Source organism: Poecilia reticulata, unplaced genomic scaffold (genome assembly GCF_000633615.1).
Source record: "Poecilia reticulata strain Guanapo unplaced genomic scaffold, Guppy_female_1.0+MT scaffold_145, whole genome shotgun sequence".
Taxonomy (NCBI): domain Eukaryota; kingdom Metazoa; phylum Chordata; class Actinopteri; order Cyprinodontiformes; family Poeciliidae; genus Poecilia; species Poecilia reticulata.
The window spans coordinates 271,355-289,427 of record NW_007615015.1 but is presented as its reverse complement, the minus strand read 5'-3'; the positions used below and the strand labels follow the sequence as shown (position 1 = coordinate 289,427).

The 18,073-nt window shown below is 41.8% G+C and overlaps 4 protein-coding genes across 6 annotated transcripts in view; 2 read left to right on the top strand and 2 right to left on the bottom strand.

Moving 5' to 3' along the window:
• LOC103459944 (transmembrane protein 151B) overlaps positions 1-1,629 on the bottom strand; it is a 6,104-nt gene extending 4,475 nt beyond the window's left edge. Inside the window, exons 1-2 of one of the 2 annotated variants that reach the window (XM_017303037.1) lie at positions 1,544-1,629; positions 332-625 (exon numbers count right to left, since the gene is read on the bottom strand). In XM_017303037.1, coding sequence (XP_017158526.1) covers positions 332-469 — 138 coding nt within the window. In that variant the 5' untranslated portion in view covers positions 470-625; positions 1,544-1,629. Of the gene's footprint in view, positions 1-331; positions 785-1,543 lie in introns of those variants that run through there. The other variant, XM_008401886.2, reaches the window with a different exon arrangement.
• Positions 1,593-3,600, top strand: LOC103459973 (dnaJ homolog subfamily C member 30-like). The gene is made up of 2 exons (XM_008401928.2): positions 1,593-2,672; positions 2,856-3,600. Exon 1 carries the CDS (start codon positions 1,645-1,647, stop codon positions 2,650-2,652), a length of 1,008 nt encoding a protein of 335 aa, XP_008400150.1. The 5' UTR covers positions 1,593-1,644; the 3' UTR covers positions 2,653-2,672; positions 2,856-3,600.
• Positions 3,601-3,840: 240 nt separating this feature from the next.
• On the bottom strand, positions 3,841-12,428 carry LOC103459943 (cleavage and polyadenylation specificity factor subunit 3). 2 transcript variants are annotated; one of them, XM_017303036.1, is made up of 18 exons: positions 12,234-12,428; positions 12,046-12,109; positions 10,708-10,805; positions 10,450-10,578; positions 9,636-9,813; positions 9,463-9,552; positions 8,584-8,734; positions 7,948-8,123; positions 7,453-7,611; positions 6,370-6,516; positions 6,152-6,304; positions 5,957-6,077; positions 5,245-5,343; positions 5,068-5,162; positions 4,909-4,996; positions 4,467-4,533; positions 4,282-4,378; positions 3,841-4,206 (listed from the first exon to the last, which is right to left on the bottom strand). In XM_017303036.1, the coding sequence occupies exons 1-18, from the start codon at positions 12,302-12,304 to the stop codon at positions 4,105-4,107; spliced, it is 2,085 nt and encodes a 694-aa protein (XP_017158525.1). In that variant the 5' UTR covers positions 12,305-12,428; the 3' UTR covers positions 3,841-4,104. The 2 variants fall into 2 exon arrangements, with proteins under 2 accessions (XP_017158525.1, XP_008400106.1); XM_008401884.2 differs by having other exon boundaries at positions 5,969-6,077.
• A 175-nt stretch (positions 12,429-12,603) lies between these two features.
• On the top strand, positions 12,604-16,771 carry itgb1bp1 (integrin beta 1 binding protein 1). Its single transcript, XM_008401883.2, has 7 exons — positions 12,604-12,719; positions 14,145-14,259; positions 14,342-14,420; positions 14,504-14,634; positions 15,124-15,216; positions 15,824-15,973; positions 16,050-16,771. The coding sequence occupies exons 2-7, from the start codon at positions 14,188-14,190 to the stop codon at positions 16,119-16,121; spliced, it is 597 nt and encodes a 198-aa protein (XP_008400105.1). The 5' UTR covers positions 12,604-12,719; positions 14,145-14,187; the 3' UTR covers positions 16,122-16,771.
• Positions 16,772-18,073: the final 1,302 nt, after the last annotated feature.

Below are 18,073 nucleotides of genomic sequence, written 5' to 3'. Positions count from 1 at the left end.
TATCCTCATGGTATTCAGATTATTTATCTGTAGAGATGAGCTTCCAGTCTCTGAGGACTGAAGGTCTCTTTACCATCACCCTAATCTTCAGGTCCTTCCACAGATTGTAAATCAGATTAAAGTCAATATTCAGTCCAGTTAAAGTATTATAGTACACTTATAAGGGATGGATTGTTTTGGATTAACTTTACAAAATGTAAACTTTATTGTTAATTTTTAACTATGTTTAAAACACAGAGAGGAAAGAAGAAGAACTTTAAGATGAGGAGGAAATCTGGACATGCAAATAGTTATTCTAGACTTTTCTGGAGAGCAGGAATCATCTGCCTACCACTTCTGGAAGATCGCTGTCTGCAGGTGAGTCTTCCTCCTGCTCTTCTTCCTCAGCAGCACTGGGAACACTGGGCGCCTCTTCCGCGGAGTCCTGGTCAGAGGAGAGCATGCTGCAGCGCTTTGCATGTCCTCTCATGCATCCTGTTTTACCTTCTTCCCTCCGTTTGCATCCTCCTTCCGGGTCCCGCTGCGTCCCGCATCAGATTCTGGTCCAGCAGACTGCTGCTGCTGCTGCTGCTGATGATGATGATGCTGCGGTGAGGTGCGGTGCGGGAGTCCCGCGGTGCTCCTGCTGGGGGCGGAGGGGGGCGGGGTTCAGCCGGGAGTTGACCGCAGCAGAGACAGCAGAGGTTCACCATGGTGATGCAGGGCGCGGTCCGATAAAAAGACGCATAAATTAGCGCAATAAAACCCAGAACTGGTCTTAGAAATATGAAACGCTGCTCTGAGRGGGGGAAAAAGCAAAACAAACTTCCGGTTGAGAAAACGTAATACTGCTGCTACTTCACAATAAAAGCTCACTTTTCTTACTGGTCATCTTCATCCACCGTATTAAGATTTTAAAAAGTGTGAAAACCTTCACAGTTTATTAAAATGTTAGCTCACTTTATGTGAAGAAATTCAGTGTGGTTGAAATTTTATAAAAGTAGGGCTCTGTCTTTTATTGATGACACTGAACTTCGACAATGGCTTTTAATAACTTTTACTGATAAMCATAATAACCAGGAATAATTATAAATATATATAYAAACAARCGCAGGTTGTAGTAGTCAAAAAAATATCCGTCATCTTTTTGCAAATATATGTTTATCGTTATTTTTAGAATAATCAAAAAGAATAATATAAATGACATGACTGTTTTTTAAAAGAATAACATCACTTTCACTAGTAAAAATTGTAAGTTCTTTGTTTTTTTATGTAACATTTGTGGCTCTAAATGTTTGGATTGTAGAAATTGTCCAGCACTTTCAGCTGTGAGGATGATGGTACACCTTATATAGATAGAAAATTGTTTTCAATTTTTAAAATGTGTGAAATTGCTTAAAAGCTATTAAGCAATCCCAAATTACCCAAAGACTCTTTCCCTAACTCTAATAATGCTATCGAATAAAAACAAAAGTAAGCAAGAAMGTGGTAGCAATACTTAATCTAGAATTAAATGAATTTATTTTGACTTCTTTCAATGTAAAAATATAGTCATTTAATTTACCTGTCATGATGTAATTAATGTGTTGACGTTTCTCCGCCTGACCGCTGGAGGCGCTGTGGTTTAAATTCATCCCTTCCTCCAGCCGGTCTCCTCCAGAAAACATGGCGGAGGTCAGGCACTGTGTGGGAAAGGGAGCGTTTGAATTTGGACTTAAAATGTCTAAACCCCAACTTCTGCAGAACCGAATCCGACTGGGAACAAAGGCGGTACACCCTGGCTCTCTGTCGGCTGGGTTTCCGTTTGATGACAATGAAAACTGTGAGCGGAACCGAGCTGGAAGAGAGCGGGAGCGGGACGGCTGTACAAAGGTGAGCCCGCTGCCGGGTGGAGAAACCGGTCCGGAGAAGCGAGACACGCCTAAAAAGCGCTGCTTTCTGGGACATAAGAATGATTTATGTTCAAATGGGACTCTGATAGACTTCACTAAGCRGAATGTTCCTCCGTATCGGAGGTGTGAGAAGCTGTGGAGGACTTGGTTCCTCTTTCCCCCACGCCGGACTCTGCATCTGGACCCTGRATCTCCTCCGTTTGTTTTCATCAGGAGCTACAGCGGAAACGGGTCTAGATCTGAGCCGCTGTACAAAACCAAAACCGGCTACTACGATGTCCTAGAAGTCCCAGCCACCGCCACCAAAGCCCAGATCAAAACCGCCTACTACAAGCAGTCCTTCGCCTACCATCCGGACCGGAACCCCGGCAGCGCGGAGGCCACCGACCGCTTCTCGGAGATCAGCGAGGCCTACACGGTGCTGGGCGACAAGGTCCTCCGGAAGAAGTACGACCTGGGGCTCCTGAGCCCGTCGGACCTCAGCGGCAGAGCCAAACCCTCCACCGGGGTCTTCACGGGGGGCTCAGCCGAGCAGCAGCCCGGGAGCAGGCGGTCAGTGTCGGGCGCAGAGTTGAGAGACAGGCAGTATGACTTCGATGAGTTCTACAAGGCCCACTACGGAGAGCAGCTGAGGAGGCAGAGAGACGTCCGGCTCCGGAGGGAGGAGAGGCTGAAGAGGCAGGACGACTCCATAGACACCAAATTYGCCAACATGATGGAGTTCGGAGTTGGGCTGATGGTGCTGCTGGCCGTGGGGATTATAATTAGCATAGGGAAGTGAGGAAAGTTTGGTGGATGGACGAGCTCGAATAGGCTGCTGCTTGTTTTGTGCTTTAAAGCTGCAATATGTAACTTTTAAATAATTATTTAACCATATTTGTTAAAACTCTCACTATGTTGTGACAATGTAATATGAGACAGATAATGTATGAAAAGATCAGGCTCTATCAGAAAAATATGGCACCACAGTAGAGAGAGAGGGGAGAGGGAATGAGCAGCACCACACGGAGGCATAAACTCCATGTATATTTGATTTATTTCTTCCTATTTCTGTTTAATTTGGTTTATTTGAACTATATAAAACGTGACAGAATGTGAAGCCTGATCAAACCAAAACAATTTTAGGTACATAACCAGGTTTCCTTGCATTAGAGTTGATAAACGATTAAAACTCGTCAGGGTGAAAGTGGATACAGGAAGTTCTGTGGAGGAAGGATTCAGAACTATTTTCTACTCAAGTTTGTCTTTCACAAATRCAAAACAACAAAGATATTAGCTGATGTGGAAATATTAATTTATCTCCACATTTATTTAGTTCATAAAATGTTTGTCATTGTAATTCGATTTGTTATTTTGCACATTGGTGGAAAAAATGTTGGATTCGGGAACATCATGTTTTTCACCTCATGGATATTTAAATCTGTTTAACTCTGGGAAGTTTGGTGGTTGGGATCCTGATTTCTCTCTCTGCTCAAGAAATTTCACAGCCACTGGATATTTTATTTCAACTGATTTTGACTTTTATAAAGTCGTGTATCCTTCAGGCTTGTACATTTGATTAAGTATTTATGAAACGGATAAAGCATTGTAAGCACTTTAAACACTGATCCAGGATCAGGTTGTCATTCTAAGGGAAGTGCCTTTTATGTTTACTGTAAATGTTGAACGTTATTTTGTTCCAGAGATTAAAAATAAACGTCTTTTCCTGCCTCTCCTAACCAACAGTTTATGACGGTGCAAAAGTATTTGTGCCTTATAATCCTAGAAGAGTTTTGCAAATACAAAACAGTTAYAAAACCTTAAATTTCTAACACAAATGTATTTTTTGCATTATTTCGTATCTTTAGTCTGAAGCTAATTTTTTAGCTTGTTGACTAAATGTTTAGGTTCCAACCCAAATAGTTTAAAACTGTGACAGTGAAAATGTCCCACTTTTTAAATCTTATTTCAGGCTAAGTAACCCAAATTATTGCTGTTAATTTTTKACTTTTTAATCATCTTTTAAATAAAAATGTCTCAACAAGCAACAAACACAAACCGTTAGTGCAGTTATAAGTTCAAACAGGCTAAATCAGTGCTAAATTGTAGGGATGACATAAAAACTACAGCAAATCTACACAAATACAGTCAACTTGAAGTGCTTGTACATCAGCTAAAACACGTAAAATCAAGCTTATTCTTCTGTTCTACAGTAGTTCTGTTAAAAGACCCAGTTTCTGGTTGAGGCCCGGCCTCAGAGGGTCGGGTTCAGGGCGTCGTAGAGCCGCTGCACGGCCAGCTCCACCATCTCTCTGAGGGAGTCGTCCTCCGAGACGTCGTCCTCGCAGTAAACCGACTGCAGAGGGAAAGCAGACGCTAGCTAAASCTGCAGCAAAAGCACCATTCTGTCTCCAACGACCAGCCGTCTCACCCGCGTCTCCAAGCTGATGTGGACCGTCTGTCCGTCCACCGTCACAGAAATGACTTTCCCATCGCTGAAGTCCACACAGTCGTCTCCAAACATGTCCCTAAAGTCAGAGACGGGACAATGCACAGTTCAAGACAAACAGCTTTTCCTAAAAATGTCTTCTATTTAAAAGTCAACGTGTCACTCACTGCAGCATGACCTCTAACCGGGTCTGGAAGACATCCATGTCCATAGTGGTGCTCTGCGTCTCCATGACTGCTCATGAAACCAAACGGATCCATGATGTCAGAGCATCAGCTATTTGATGCTTCCACCACTCATAACCAGCAATGCAACAACATCTCTTTATGTGTTTATGCCTTAAGTTCTGTGTTGATATACATTTTAGCTGAAGCTAAAGACAGATCTTKAGTTAGCTGCCACTAGATACTGCGTTAGCATAGCGCTCTCMGGTCTGAAGAGGCTCATGCCCTCTGCTGGCATGGAGGGAAGAAGAAAAACATTTAAAAATTGATTGKAACATTTTTCTTTTAAATCACACATTTTTTATTATATCTTTAAAGTAAAATCTAATCTGTTTCCAATCATTAACACAGATGAGTAGGAGCCACCACCAGAACAGTGGCTCACCTTTCTGAGCCTTTGGGTTGGACTGCACCTCCAGCACCACAGTGGTGACGGCGTCGGCAAACATGTCGTTCAGCGGATTGGCGACCCACTGGCAGAGAAAATGASATACCAGCCATTAATAAAGRGCTTAGTTCATCTGATCTGACCTGACGCTCTCACCTCCAGCACCACCATGCCGACCTCGTGGACCAGAGTGATGCTGTTAAAGATCTTCAGCGTTTTCTTCTCGGTGCCGTCCAGCTCCTCCACGTCCCCTGAGACAGACGGCGAAGACGGGTGAAGCTAAAGCGTCTCGCTCAGACTCAGCAGAGCGCCGGCCGAACGCTGGAGGCTGACCTGTCAGGTTCCTCAGGTGGCAGACGAGCAGCGAGTACGGCCCGGTGAACGGGATGGCCTGGTTCTGCTTCACCGTGCTCATGGCCAGCTCTGTGTACGCTGTGGACACGTCGCCATGGAAACAACTCTCCATTTCTGAAATCTCACCATGTCCTCCMTGGATTTCCTGCCAGTCTTTAGGCTGGAGGGGTTCAGCTCTGCTTCTGCTGTCATTTATTTTTAACACATTTAAGGAGGTGRCCAGGTCAGCCATGCCTCCGCCACCGCCGTGCCTCACAGCTGGGATCAGGAACGGTTTCATGCCCTACTTGATCTATGCCRAACCTCTGAATAATTTAGTTTTAGGCTCATTTTTGTCAAAAAGAATATTGTTCCTCCAGAACTCTGTAACAAAGTATTAGGGTCAGGCTTTTTAAAAAAGTTATATTACGAAAAAAAGTCATCATAATTCAAAAATAAAGTCATAAAAATATGAGAATAAAGTAAAGAAACAGTCACAGACTTGATAACTTTTCAAAGTTTTCTCTCTTTTTATATCATAACATTATTATTGGATTTTTTAAAAACTTCTTATCCTGGATGTAATTGTGATWAAAAGCACCAGGACTTTTCTCACAGTGCTGTATGCAGGCATATTATTGGAAAGTTGAGTGGAAGGAAAAACTGATTTAAAAATGCTGCAGAAGGACTTTGACTGGATAMAACAACTTACTGAGTAACTTACTTGAGAGGTCGGATGGGTTCAGGATGTGGTAATTGAAGTTCTTCTTGACCAGTATGCCGGACACCCTCTGACCCTGAGCACATTTCTTATCAGCCAGGGAACCCATCACCTGTGAGGACAACTTTCAGTTTGACAGACTCAGCAAAAACGTCAGTGAGCAGCAGCACAAAGCAAACCCAGAACCTTGGCCAGCTTCTCTCCCCTGAAGTTGAGAGTGACGGCCTCCGTGTTGCGAGGGTTGTGCACCTCGATGTGGACCTGGTCGTTGTCCTCGTACTCCCGGATCAGCGCTGCCTTCAGGCGGGCCATCTCGTTCTGCTCCCCGTGGACCAGGATCTGAGAGCAAACACGTACGGAGTCAGAGAAGGACGAGYGCAGGCGGTTTCCACCTGCCAACCCACCACATGAGGCGGCTTGAGGGCCCGGATGAACTCGCTGGTCTGCTGGTAGTCGGTGTGGGCGGAGAAGGAGATGTAGTCCACCGACATCTTGAGCGGCAGCTTCTGTCCGGACATGGTGGTGATCTCCTCCGGCTCAGACATGATGTGCTGCAGAGGAAACACGCAAACAGGTCTGTTAAATGTCAATAAACTGATGTTATGCCATAGAACTACAGGATAGATTCTACACATAGATCCCACTGGAGGTGATAAGCCGCCATCTTGGTAGGCAAGCGTAGCGCCAAGCATAGCGAACCCATGGGATCAAGATCAGCAAAAAGAAAATATGTGGACATTCTAGACTAATGTGTGAGAGGATCATGTATGAACAAAATGGCTGCTGTCGGGATCGACCCATCTGAATGGAAACATGTCAGGCGATGTGGATCTCCAGCTATGACATAGTTCACCACTTAGTGAACACAAAGACTGCGTGCAGCTAAAAGCTACATTAGCTAAGCTAACTTTGCTAGTTCGCAGTAAGTKCTACAGTAAATATCACTGCTATTTACCTTAGTGCTACACAGAGATTGGTAGGTAGAGAACTCAAAAATCTTAATCCAGTCATAGTTGGAATGTACTTGCGTTGTTTTTAGGTTAGATATAAACGAGGTTAGAGCTTCTCAGCTTGTGGCTTGTTTATTGTTGTTACAGCAACTACATAGCAACTGCCTACCAACATGGCTGTCAGGCACAAAGTTCCAGGAACTATGTATTTGTGGTTCTCATGTGACGTCACACTTCTGGGAACTTTGTAGCTGGCAGCCATCTTGGTAGGTATCTGTACCAACTGCGCCACTGAGCAGCCTCGGTCGGGACCATGAATAAAAAAACAAACATACATTTTAGTTTATTTTATTCTGATTTTTGGGACAAACTATCACAAAGTAGAGATAATTGTCAAGAGGAAGCAAAAAATTATTAATGATAATCTGAAAAGTGCGGCGTGCATTTACATTTTGCTCCCTTCCCTCTCTCATGGTCCTAAATAAAGTTCTGCAGCTGTTTTCTAAGAGATGATAAATGAAGCTAGCGTTAGCTAACCTTAGCTAGCGTTCCCTCCACACAGTACCCAGCGATGATGACGCCGTTCCTCTTATCGGTGCACCAGCTCTCGAACAGCTCCCTGGAGAGGCCGCTCTGCATCATACCCGGCGACGCCATCACCACGCTGGGGCCGATGTCGTCAAAGTGGTCCATGCTCTGGGACAGGACGGAAACTGGGTCATGACCAGCACTGAAGTGGCAAAGCTTTCTCTGCAGTGTCTGCAGGTTCCACCAACTCAATGTAAGACTTTTTAAAAACATTAAGGCTGGAATTTATGGTTTCTGTATCATGACAGAAACATACCGACTTCATCAAACCAACTGGCGATAAAGCAGCATCCATGACAGGCACAAAAAAGCGAGCTAGCTATCAAGGATATGTTAGCGGCTAACTAGTGGTAGCCTCAACTGTCTCAAGTCAAAACGAAGATGTCTGTTTGCCTAACAAAAAAATACATGCAGACATTTTAAGACTGTCTAAGGGCCGCCTGCCTTCAGATTGCTGATGTGTTTGAACACAAAGGGGTTGTTGATGTTGATTGCTTTGCGGATTTTGTCGTTCATTGCGTTGACGTAGGTCTGGTAGACAGCCATGCACTTCTTGGCCAGAGATGAGGCGTAGTAGATGGGGATGTCGTGGAGTTCTGGGTGATTCTGCCAGTATTCATCTGGGAAACAAAACAAGCACACATGCAAACATAATCAATAGTTCAGCACAATGTTTTCTCAGATTAATTGTTCGAAATAAATGTTTCAGAGCAGAATTCAGTTATTACTTCAGACATTTTGTTCATCCAAGTTCAATCTAGAATTTAAGCTATTCTGTCTTATAATAAGAAATCGGTTTAACCTGATAATGTGAGCAAAAATAATACAGACGTGTGTATTTGGTTTAAATTACAGTACTAATTTTAAACAACCCATGATGCAAGATTAATAAACTATCAGACTTTAAAGTTTAGACAATATTAATGTTGCTAAATCAACTTAATGAACTTCAATTTCTGATTTAAAACAATTCTCTAGCTGGTGAACCTTCACTTTCTTCACATGTTTTACAGTGTAACTGATTGGCTCTGCAGAGTGAAGCGAAGTGGGCCGAGACAACAGCCAGGGGGGATTCCTAACCCAGGATGAGCAGCAGCTCCTGGGCCCGTCCCAGGGCGAACACAGGAATCAGGCAGCGGCCCTCCCGGTTGACGATGTCGTGCACCGTGTTGCAGAAGCGAGCCTCGCGCTCCTCCCTCTTCTCATGGATGTGAGTCCCGTAGGTCGACTCCTGCAGTCAGAGACAAAACCGCTCTGCTTCYGCTTTYAAGACGCTTCAATGTTTCAGATCCTCAAACTGTTTTAATATCAAAGAAAACCAGAGTGAATACAAAAATAAAARTAAAAAAATATCCAAACTAACCTGGTGCTGTAATCCACCTAATGTGGATTACAGATTTTAAAGGGTTTCCAGATTAACTTTGACCCTCTCTGCTTTGCAAAATTGGTCCTGTAACTGCATCTAAATCAAATTGAAGTCCACACTTTGACTAGGCCACTCCAAAAACTCCWCTTTGTTCTTTCTGGCGCTGTCAATCACCCTTGTGTATGCTGTAGGCTGCCATGAACCCTCAGGCTAGTTGACGGTGTGCAAATGGTTTTTCTGGAACGGTAAACTGTTTTCTGGCATTAGAACAATTAGCATCGTGTACAGGAGCATGATTGAAAACACTGAGACCCGCCTCCTGGCTCTGATTGTTTGTTTTTGACCTACAGGTGCATTTTTGCACATTGCTATATTAGCCACTGCAGCTATCTGTCACAATGTAGTGACTGTTCTAATAAATATGTAAACTACTGCAGCTTTAATGAATGAAATGTAAAACTTGTTGTTTGTATTTACTCTGATCTGAAATCTGTGTGACAAAAAAGCAAAAACAGACCAAATCTGCACAAATGAYTTTGATTTGTTACAACCTTGGAGTATCGTTATGATGTAACAGGGATCTGATGTCATACTATGATTAAGATGTCAGGTTTGACACTCGGGATCTCCGCTGCCATCAGGTGTCTGTCTTCCTGTCTGGAGAAGTCGCCTGTGTACAGCAGCTTCGAAGAGACAAAATGCAACTTGTAATTTAAATATTACATTTTCCACGGCAGCATTTCCACACAGGCTGTGGATTATTTACTTTAACTCCAGCTATTTCGATCATGAACATGGCCGCTCCCAGCACATGGCCAGCATGGTAGCACCAGAACTTGATCCCAGCCACTTCCTTCACCTCATGGAAGTTGATGGTCTCGATTTTATCCATGCTGTCCTCCAGGTCGGTCTCAGTGTACAGCATGTCATCTGCAGAGATGTTACTGCACATAAAACAATWAAAAAAAACATTATTTTTAAAAACAGTCTTCAGCCACTTCAAAATAAGAGCATGAACATAACCGTCTAGCTACTCAATAACAAAACTTCAACATAGATGTTAAACTTTATTCAACAGAAAGTTTACAAAACAGAAAAGTGAATTAGTGCGTTGGAATGTATCTGGAAAAACTCATCTTGAGGAAGCTAACTGTGCTAAATGTTTTCAAAACTAGCAAAAATGCTAAATGCTAAACGGAAAATTTGCTGTAGCAACTGGGACACATTCAACCCAAAGCACTGGAGTTTCAGAGATGACGTGAAGATGAACAGAACTAAATCCAGGACAATCCTGGAACTAAATCTGCTAGCAGCTGCAGAAAATCTGAGACTGGGATGAGATTTTTCTCCATAGAAATAAAAACCTTGCATCTTTTATCCACTGGTTTACATCAATCTAGCACACAAAATCCAGTGAGGACCTGAATATAACTGACAATCAGTGGCAAGACTTGAAAAATAAATGTTCACAGGTGGTCTCCATCCAATCCAGAACGGGCAAAATCTAAATCTGCAGACGTGCAAACGTGGTGGATGCCTTTGCAAAATGTAACATGCTAGCATAGCATGGCCGTCCCCACCTGACTTTGACGTAGTCTGACAGCAGCCAGCGGTAGATGGCCTTGGTGGCGTGCGTCATGAATGTCCGCCCCTTAAAGCTGGTTTTCTGGAGGAACCAGGGCAGAGCGCCGCAGTGATCCAGGTGAAAACTGATGACAGGGCATGAGTGTCAACTTCAGATTATAACTTGGAGGTTACAACCAGCGTGAAACATGTGGAGGGAAATGCCAAGAATTTATTACTGTTAAATAGTGGAGAAAGTAAAAAAAAAGGCTCACTGGCTGATGAGGAGGAGGTCGATCTCCGCGGGGTCGATCAGGTCGATATAGGGAAGAGCATCCATTCCCTCCAAACCCGGATGGATGCCGCAGTCCAGCTGATAAACACAAACAATCCTCTATTTATAATCTAAACACCACGATGTGCTCGATCCGGCTTGGAGGAAGATCCTCTTTGCATCTTCAAATTGGGCCTCCGTCTCTTTAAGAAGCTCCTGTTCTTTCTGAAACTTCGCCTTCAGGAAGTCGTCACAACATGGCTCCTCTATTAACCCTTTAGCAACGTTTTTAACAGCGATGCTCTGAGAAGTGGCTCGTATAATGAGCTAATTGCTGCTGGCTAGTCTGAAGGAGCTGAGGGGGGCGGAGCTGCGCCTTGAAGGCGGAGCTAGGTCCACCCAGGCGTTTTGTTCTGCTGAATGGTTGCCATGGAGATTAAATGATTTCTCAAACATTAAGAATCAAGGCAACACTTGACATATGTTTATAAAGAGGGAATAACTTTATATATTACATTTATATAAAGCTTTACATCATGTAGTTGCATGAAAGGTCAGAAAAGTGAATTTTACGTGGTTCTGCCCCTTTAAATGTTGTTGTAAATTCATATCAGTTCCTCAACTACGACCCCAAAACCTCTACTCCATAGTATCTTAGCTTTCTAACCATAAAGTCAGAGTTTTTACATTTTAACATATCTGCGACTAAAACATTACTTTGTGAGAAACTGAGCTGTACATTTGAAACATAAAAAATGTCATAAAAGGTCCAATAAATCTGTAATGTAAACGTTTACATTCTTAAATGTAATTAAAACAATAAAACACTTTATTTTACCGTGAGTACTTTTACAAGACAACCAAAAATATTTATTTGAAGTTATGATTATATAAAACCATCTTAAATGAGTTTCTGCCACCATCAACAAAGACTCTGGAGATATCTGGATGATCTGGTTATGATAAGATTTAATATCCTTTAATAAAATATTTTAAATTTGAACTGAAACATGCAGTGAGGATCTTTGACCACTAGAGGGCAGCACTGATTGTGAAAACAGAAAAATGAACGTTATGCTTCATCAATAGCATCTTATTAGGAAGACTATGGGAAATAACGTGATTTTTATTTAACATTATTTTCTAGACACGTGTTTTCATCAAGCTCCAAATTATAAATGCTTCTGAAAATAGCATAAAGATCGCATTACAATTAAAACAAATGATTATTTTCTCAATTTGAAATGAATCTCTATACGTCAACTTTTTAAAATTTCCTTAGCATTTCCTCTGCTTGTTATTACAAATAAAAGAGAAACCAGCAGCTTCTCATATTTACCATAATTTTCCTCCCTTTGAACTCCAGGATTATACAAGATCTCCCAACCTCCTGCCCTGCGCCTCTGCAGCATGACGGAAAACAAATAATATGTAACATCATAACATTTTCAAACGATTTTATTTAGGAAATGGTAAAAAGCTGAATCAGGTCGTCAGAAATAAGCAAATTAAATAATTTTATCTCACAGAGGGCGGATGAGGAGCTGGTCGCTTTCCTCAGCAGGGACCACCATGTCTGCTTTTCGCTTCGACGCCATTACGCTTCAATTATACGGCTTAAATACCTTCAATTACACAATAATACAAATAAAATCGGTATACTGGGGTAATAATAAATGAACAGTGTGGCTCAGGGTCCGTCTGGAAACAACACTTCTTGAAAACAGTTCCGTAAAATGTCGGCATCACGTTTACATGTAGAAATTATGTTGGACTTGTTATAAATATTTCCTTAGCGTATAAATATCGCATTAATATAAATTCTAGTAATTTTAATGTTGACTGATTTAATTAAATGATTTTTTATTATTATTATTATTTTTAGTTTGGTTGCGTCCCCTTTAAGGCGGCTTGGGTGTCGGCTCAAAGAGGAACCGAAGAGTCAAAACTGGAAACTAGTTGAAAGAAGAAAAACATCCAAAACAAACATCTGAAGTTTGGCGGTTCGGACAGGTAAGTCGTGACTGACCCGGTTCCGAGCAGAGGGTCCGGTTCGGTTCTGCGGTTCTGTTAAAACTCCAGCTGTAAATAAACGTGTTGCTGCGGGAGGAGTTTCATTTAGAAACATGTTGCTGAAATTTAACGGGCTTCAGCAGGAAGCAGCAGCCTAGAGCTGGTTTTAACTCTGGTTCTGGTTCTGGTTCTGGTCCACCACCGGTCCATTCCGTCTGGTTCCAGACACTAAATCAGATGATACGGACCTGYAGTTTGATCCAGCCGCAGACCTCAGTGCAGTAAGTAGTGCAGACTTTGGAAGCAGAAGGAAAGTAATACATAGTTTTCATTTATTTTACCCCCGAAAAATCTAAAAAGTGTGGCGTGCTTTTGTACTTAAAGATGCACAACTGRAAACTGAAAGTTCTACCAGACATTTTAGACAGAAAATGTCAGTGGAAATCAGTTTTCAAGTCTCAACATTCCCATATCATGACTCTCCCTCCATCGTGTTACACAGCAGATTCAGGGTGATGCAGTTAGATGTTTTCCTACAGATAATCTGTATTTAGAAAGTTCAGGTTGGTGTTTGAGGTTTCTCATTTCTTTGTCTTTTAAACCTACGTATTTTAAAATTTTGAACTACTTTCTACATCAATTTATTTGAAAGCTTTGAGTTCAGTGGCAGAAACTTTTATTACCAGATAACATGTTATRACTTTATTACCACATAATAAACATGTTCAATAATCCTCTCTTTTGAGTATAAGAAAATATGYAACATTTTATTTCATTCCCACATTTCTTATGGTTTCTACGGTTCCTTTGGTCTTTTTCTTGTCAGAAACATTTTCATTTCTTGCTGGCTTGAAGAGTAAAGCAGCTCGATACATTCAACTGAAATTACATTAAAAAAATTATCTTAACTTATATTTTACTTTTAAAAATGATTGAAAAACAGAAAAAGATTTCTGATGAAAATAGGCCTCTCACGATAAATTTCGCTGGACGAGAAATTGAGAATGTATCGCGATAAACGATAATATTGTTGTTTTTAATGGCATAATAATGGAAGAACACTTTCTCMGATCAATAAACTTTAACACTGGAACTGGAAGACATTTTAAATATCCAAAACAAATAAAAAAAGCAACAAATAAAATTATGTAARCAAAATTATCCTTCAAGAAAAGGCTAGTTGCTCCACACTGAGGATTTTTATCATCCAGTTTTGATTTATCATGCGATTAATTGATTTATTGCGGTAGGAATAGAAGAAACAATAGAAGAAAAATGAAAGAGCAAAAAAAGGATAATGATAAATTTTTTTATTTTTGCACATTTTCTTATAATGCAACCTTTCACAGCGCCCCCTGGTGGCGGCCAAGGTGTAGAACGCCGCAGCGCTTCTGCCGTTGATCCGTTTGTTTTGTGGCGATGCAGGTCAGCGGGCCTGAGGCTTCGGATGCGGTCGCCATGGTGAAGGATGTTTCGGAAAGTGAAGAAGCGGCACAGCAGCAGCAGCTCACAGAGCAGTGAGATCAGCACCAAGAGCAAGGCACGAAGAGACGACGCGCTCCATTACSYCAGAACCAGAACCTCCCGGTGCCGTTCTAACCCAGCTCTTTGTCCCTCCACAGTCCGTCGACTCCAGTTTGGGAGGACTGTCCAGGTCCAGCACCGTCGCCAGCCTCGACACCGACTCAAACAAGAGCTCAGGTYAGAGGSAACGCCGTGAGGATGAGCTAAAACTTGGCGCAGGTTCTGTTCTCTGTCTGCTAACCGAASCCGATTCCCCGCAGGAAACAACGCGTCGGAAACATGCGCCGAGTTCCGGGTGAAATACGTCGGATCCATCGAGAACCTGCAGTTTGAGATGAGCAAAACCCTCCAGGAGCCTCTGGACCTCATCAGTTACATCGATGCTGCGCAGGTAAGAAACCAAAATTAGTGACTATAGGTTACAACAGAGATGTGCAAACGTTTAACCATCAGGGCCAAAATTAGTGGTGCACCAGCTGCGATTTTCTGGCTGATTACCGATCTTTAAAACGCCTGACCGGCCCATTCCAGTTTTGGCCAAAACCATTTTTTAGTCTGAAATGTCGCAAGAAAGTCGCTGAGTTGGGAACAGAGGGGCGATTATTGTTACCTGTAAACACGCAGACCTGGTGGGCGGAGCTTACAGTCAAACACTGCAGAGCAGAGGAGGACAGTGGTTGGTTTTTAAACCTTTGGTGAGGTAGATGAGATCTGCGGATAAGATCAGCTTCACATGTAAGCATCGGCCAATCACTGATCTCCAAAACTCAAGGAAACCGGCACCGATAAATCGGTGCAAATCATCAAGTCGAAACCACATGGGGCAAAACAAACATGTCATATTTGGTGTAAGAACTAAATATTCTGCATTTCTTCACAGCAAGATGGAAAACTGCCGTTTGTTCCCGGAGATGAGGAGATGGTCCTGGGAGTGTCCAAGCACGGGGTCAAAGTGGCGTCAGTAGATCAGTGTGTGAGTAGCACAGCTACCATTTGATTTTAAAAACAAAACGCAGTTTAGTTTTCTCACATGCAAAGGTAAAACATATTTATAAAGATTTTTTTACCARCTCAGTCTGTTTTGCTTGAATGTTATTGGATTAACCAGTTAATAATGGGACAGTAAAAGGTGCCTAATGGGAGATTTTCTTCAGAGAATCTGAACCAGGTGAAGCTGAAATGCCACTTGAAGGATTCTGTGTAGATCACAGAAGGTTTTCCGTCTCAAATGCAAAATGTATATAAATACATGTGTATATTTCGTAATTTTTATTTAATTACTGCTCTGAGTGTTTYAGGAATTGGCATGTTTTTCAGTCTGTAAACACTCATCGATTAATCAAATTCTTAAAAACCTGATGATCAACCAATTGATTGATCGCTAAATGAGCTGATGATTGAATCAATAACTAATTTAGCTGACAATTAACCAATTAATGACTAATCAGTTGTTATCTGACGATTAGTTGATCAATCATTTAATCACRACTAATCAGTAAGTAAATGACCCGATGGTTAGATGATTAATCAGTCACGAATCCCTTCATGGACTCGGTGGGTTTGTCGTGTCCTCTGGGCAGGACGTGCTGCATCGACACCCTCTCTACCTGATCGTTCGCATGCTGTGCTACGACGACGGCCTGGGCGCCGGGAAGAACCTGCTGGCTCTGACGACCACCGACACCAAGCAGCAGCAGTGCAGCATCTGGGTGTACCAGTGCAGCAGCTCGGTAAGTGCTTTTAAATATTAACGCAGCCGCTGGGGGTTCGTTTTCATCGTCAACTGATCCGWCTGTGTCTGAACAGGAGCAAGCTCAGAACATCTGCAAGGTGCTGTCGGCCTCTTTCGACTGCGCCCTGTCGTCAAACAAACCCTGACGCTGCTCCGCTTGTACACCCATCAGCCGCCGCCGGCGTAGCATTAGCTTACCCAGGATGCACCTGCTTTGTAGCAGAAGGTATCCAGGCGGCTGCGTCTGGTCACCTTTCAGTGTTTTAAATATTTAACCAACCCRTGGTCGGCGGATTTACTGTGAGTGTTTTATTTACCCCCTCATTGAATGTATTTCTGTTTACTTTTGTATTTTCAAACTAAACACCAAAAAGTGGAGCATTTCTAAAAAGTGATTCAATATAAATTGAAATGCTAAATGGTACAAAATGCTCCAGCCCGTCTGCAGTAGACGGGAAACATTAATCGGCACCAAAACAACAGGGTACAAGTTCAAAGGTTGCTCCTCTCTGAGGAAACGATCATCATGTTGTTTTCCTCATGACAGTATTGGTACAGTCACTTTTTAAAACCCGTTTTTAGATTTTTAGTTTAATTGGTAAAAACATTTGGTACCAAATCCTTGTTTTTATTTCATTTATTGCATTGATTATGTCTGCAGATAATCTGTTTTATGTGCATGTTGCGGGACTTCTGTTTACAGTTGTGGACTTCATGTTGTACGATAAGTTTTCTGTTTCACTTTGTTCAAAATGTGAGAAAAAAATAAATGACTTGATGTGGTGCTTTTTATGTGRGATTTTGAGTGATTTTTAATTTTTAAAACCAACTAAATTCAGTCGAATTGGATGGAATGAATCCAGCTTCAGTTAGATTTAGGTCCTTTCTTTGACTAGGCCAACCTTACACGGTAATATACTACAGGAAGGTGAACCATTACCTCAGCCTYAAGTTATTCACATTGTAAAACCAGTTTTCTTTATTTGTACTGCTCAGATTCTCTATACAAATGAACCAAAAGCAACCCTACAGAATGATGCTGCTACTACCATGTTTTCCTGTGGAGTAGGTGTGTTAGCTGTGTTAAACTTAATGCACTAATCAAACAACGCTAATGCTAAAGCAGTAGTTCCGCTAGTACGCTATGCCAATATGGCACTTATGCTAACTTGAAAACACTAATCAAACAGTTTGGCTAACACTAAAGTGCTACATAAACATGAGTAGCAGAAGCTAATGCTGAAGCGCTAATCCAACATATTACTGCTGCTAATGCGCTACATTTTATGTTTGAAAGTTTGTTTGTTCATGTGTTTTTCTGTACATTTCATTCGTTTGTTGTATATGTGCCACTTGCTCAGTTTCTTAAAAACAAAGAAATTTAAGAACATGGGGAGGAAACAGACCTGCAAAAACAGTCTTCACTCATTTCAAAATGCGAGCATAAATATAAACATYTGGCCAACTGTAGAATTAAGTCCAAAACCAAAACTTCAGAGATGATGGACTTTACTCAACTGAACGTTTACAAAGCAGCCAAGTAAGTTGGCTGGTTTGTAAACCAGAAAAGTAATTTATGAGAAGCYAACTGTGCTAAAAGTTAGCAAAAATGCTAAGTGAAAAATTAGCTCCCCTATTAGCGTAGCGTCCGTCACTGCTTCTGAAGCCAAAAACAGAATAATCGTGTTTACGCCGAGGTTAATTTTCTAATGAGGTAACATTTGAAGGCAATTAGTTGCATCAGATTTTATTCAGGGCTATCAGAGTGCAGGAATAACACTTTTCAGATGTTTAAAACTATGTAATATTGCCCTTTCACTTAATTACTCACCATTATGTGTTGGTAGAACCCAAATAAAAAGTGATTGTAATGGGCCAAAGTTCTGGGGTTGTAAATACTTAAGCAAAGCATTCCAGRTGCATTTATTGGGGTTTTGATTGGCTTCATATTTTTTTCAACTCTATCTGTCTGGATTTGACCGTATTTTGGCAGAAGGTGATGTGTGCATTTTTAAATTCTCACCAGTAGAGGGAGCCCTTAGTGCATTATTTTAAAGCTTTGAAAACATGTTTTTGTTTTTGCCTGCTTGGTGGGAAA

Bases quoted from the DNA above. Each gene is read 5' to 3' on its own strand.
- LOC103459943 (XM_017303036.1), bottom strand. From the start codon at position 12,304: ATGGCGTCGAAGCGAAAAGCAGACATGGTGGTCCCTGCTGAGGAAAGC. The intron at 12,110-12,233 runs GTGAGATAAAAT...GTCATGCTGCAG, and splicing joins CAGCTCCTCATCCGCCCTCT to AGGCGCAGGGCAGGAGGTTG. The intron at 4,207-4,281 runs GTGAGACGGCTG...TTCCCTCTGCAG, and splicing joins ACATCAGCTTGGAGACGCGG to TCGGTTTACTGCGAGGACGA.
- itgb1bp1 (XM_008401883.2), top strand. From the start codon at position 14,188: ATGTTTCGGAAAGTGAAGAAGCGGCACAGCAGCAGCAGCTCACAGAGC. The intron at 14,260-14,341 runs GCACGAAGAGAC...GTCCCTCCACAG, and splicing joins AGATCAGCACCAAGAGCAAG to TCCGTCGACTCCAGTTTGGG. The intron at 15,217-15,823 runs GTGAGTAGCACA...TCCTCTGGGCAG, and splicing joins TGGCGTCAGTAGATCAGTGT to GACGTGCTGCATCGACACCC.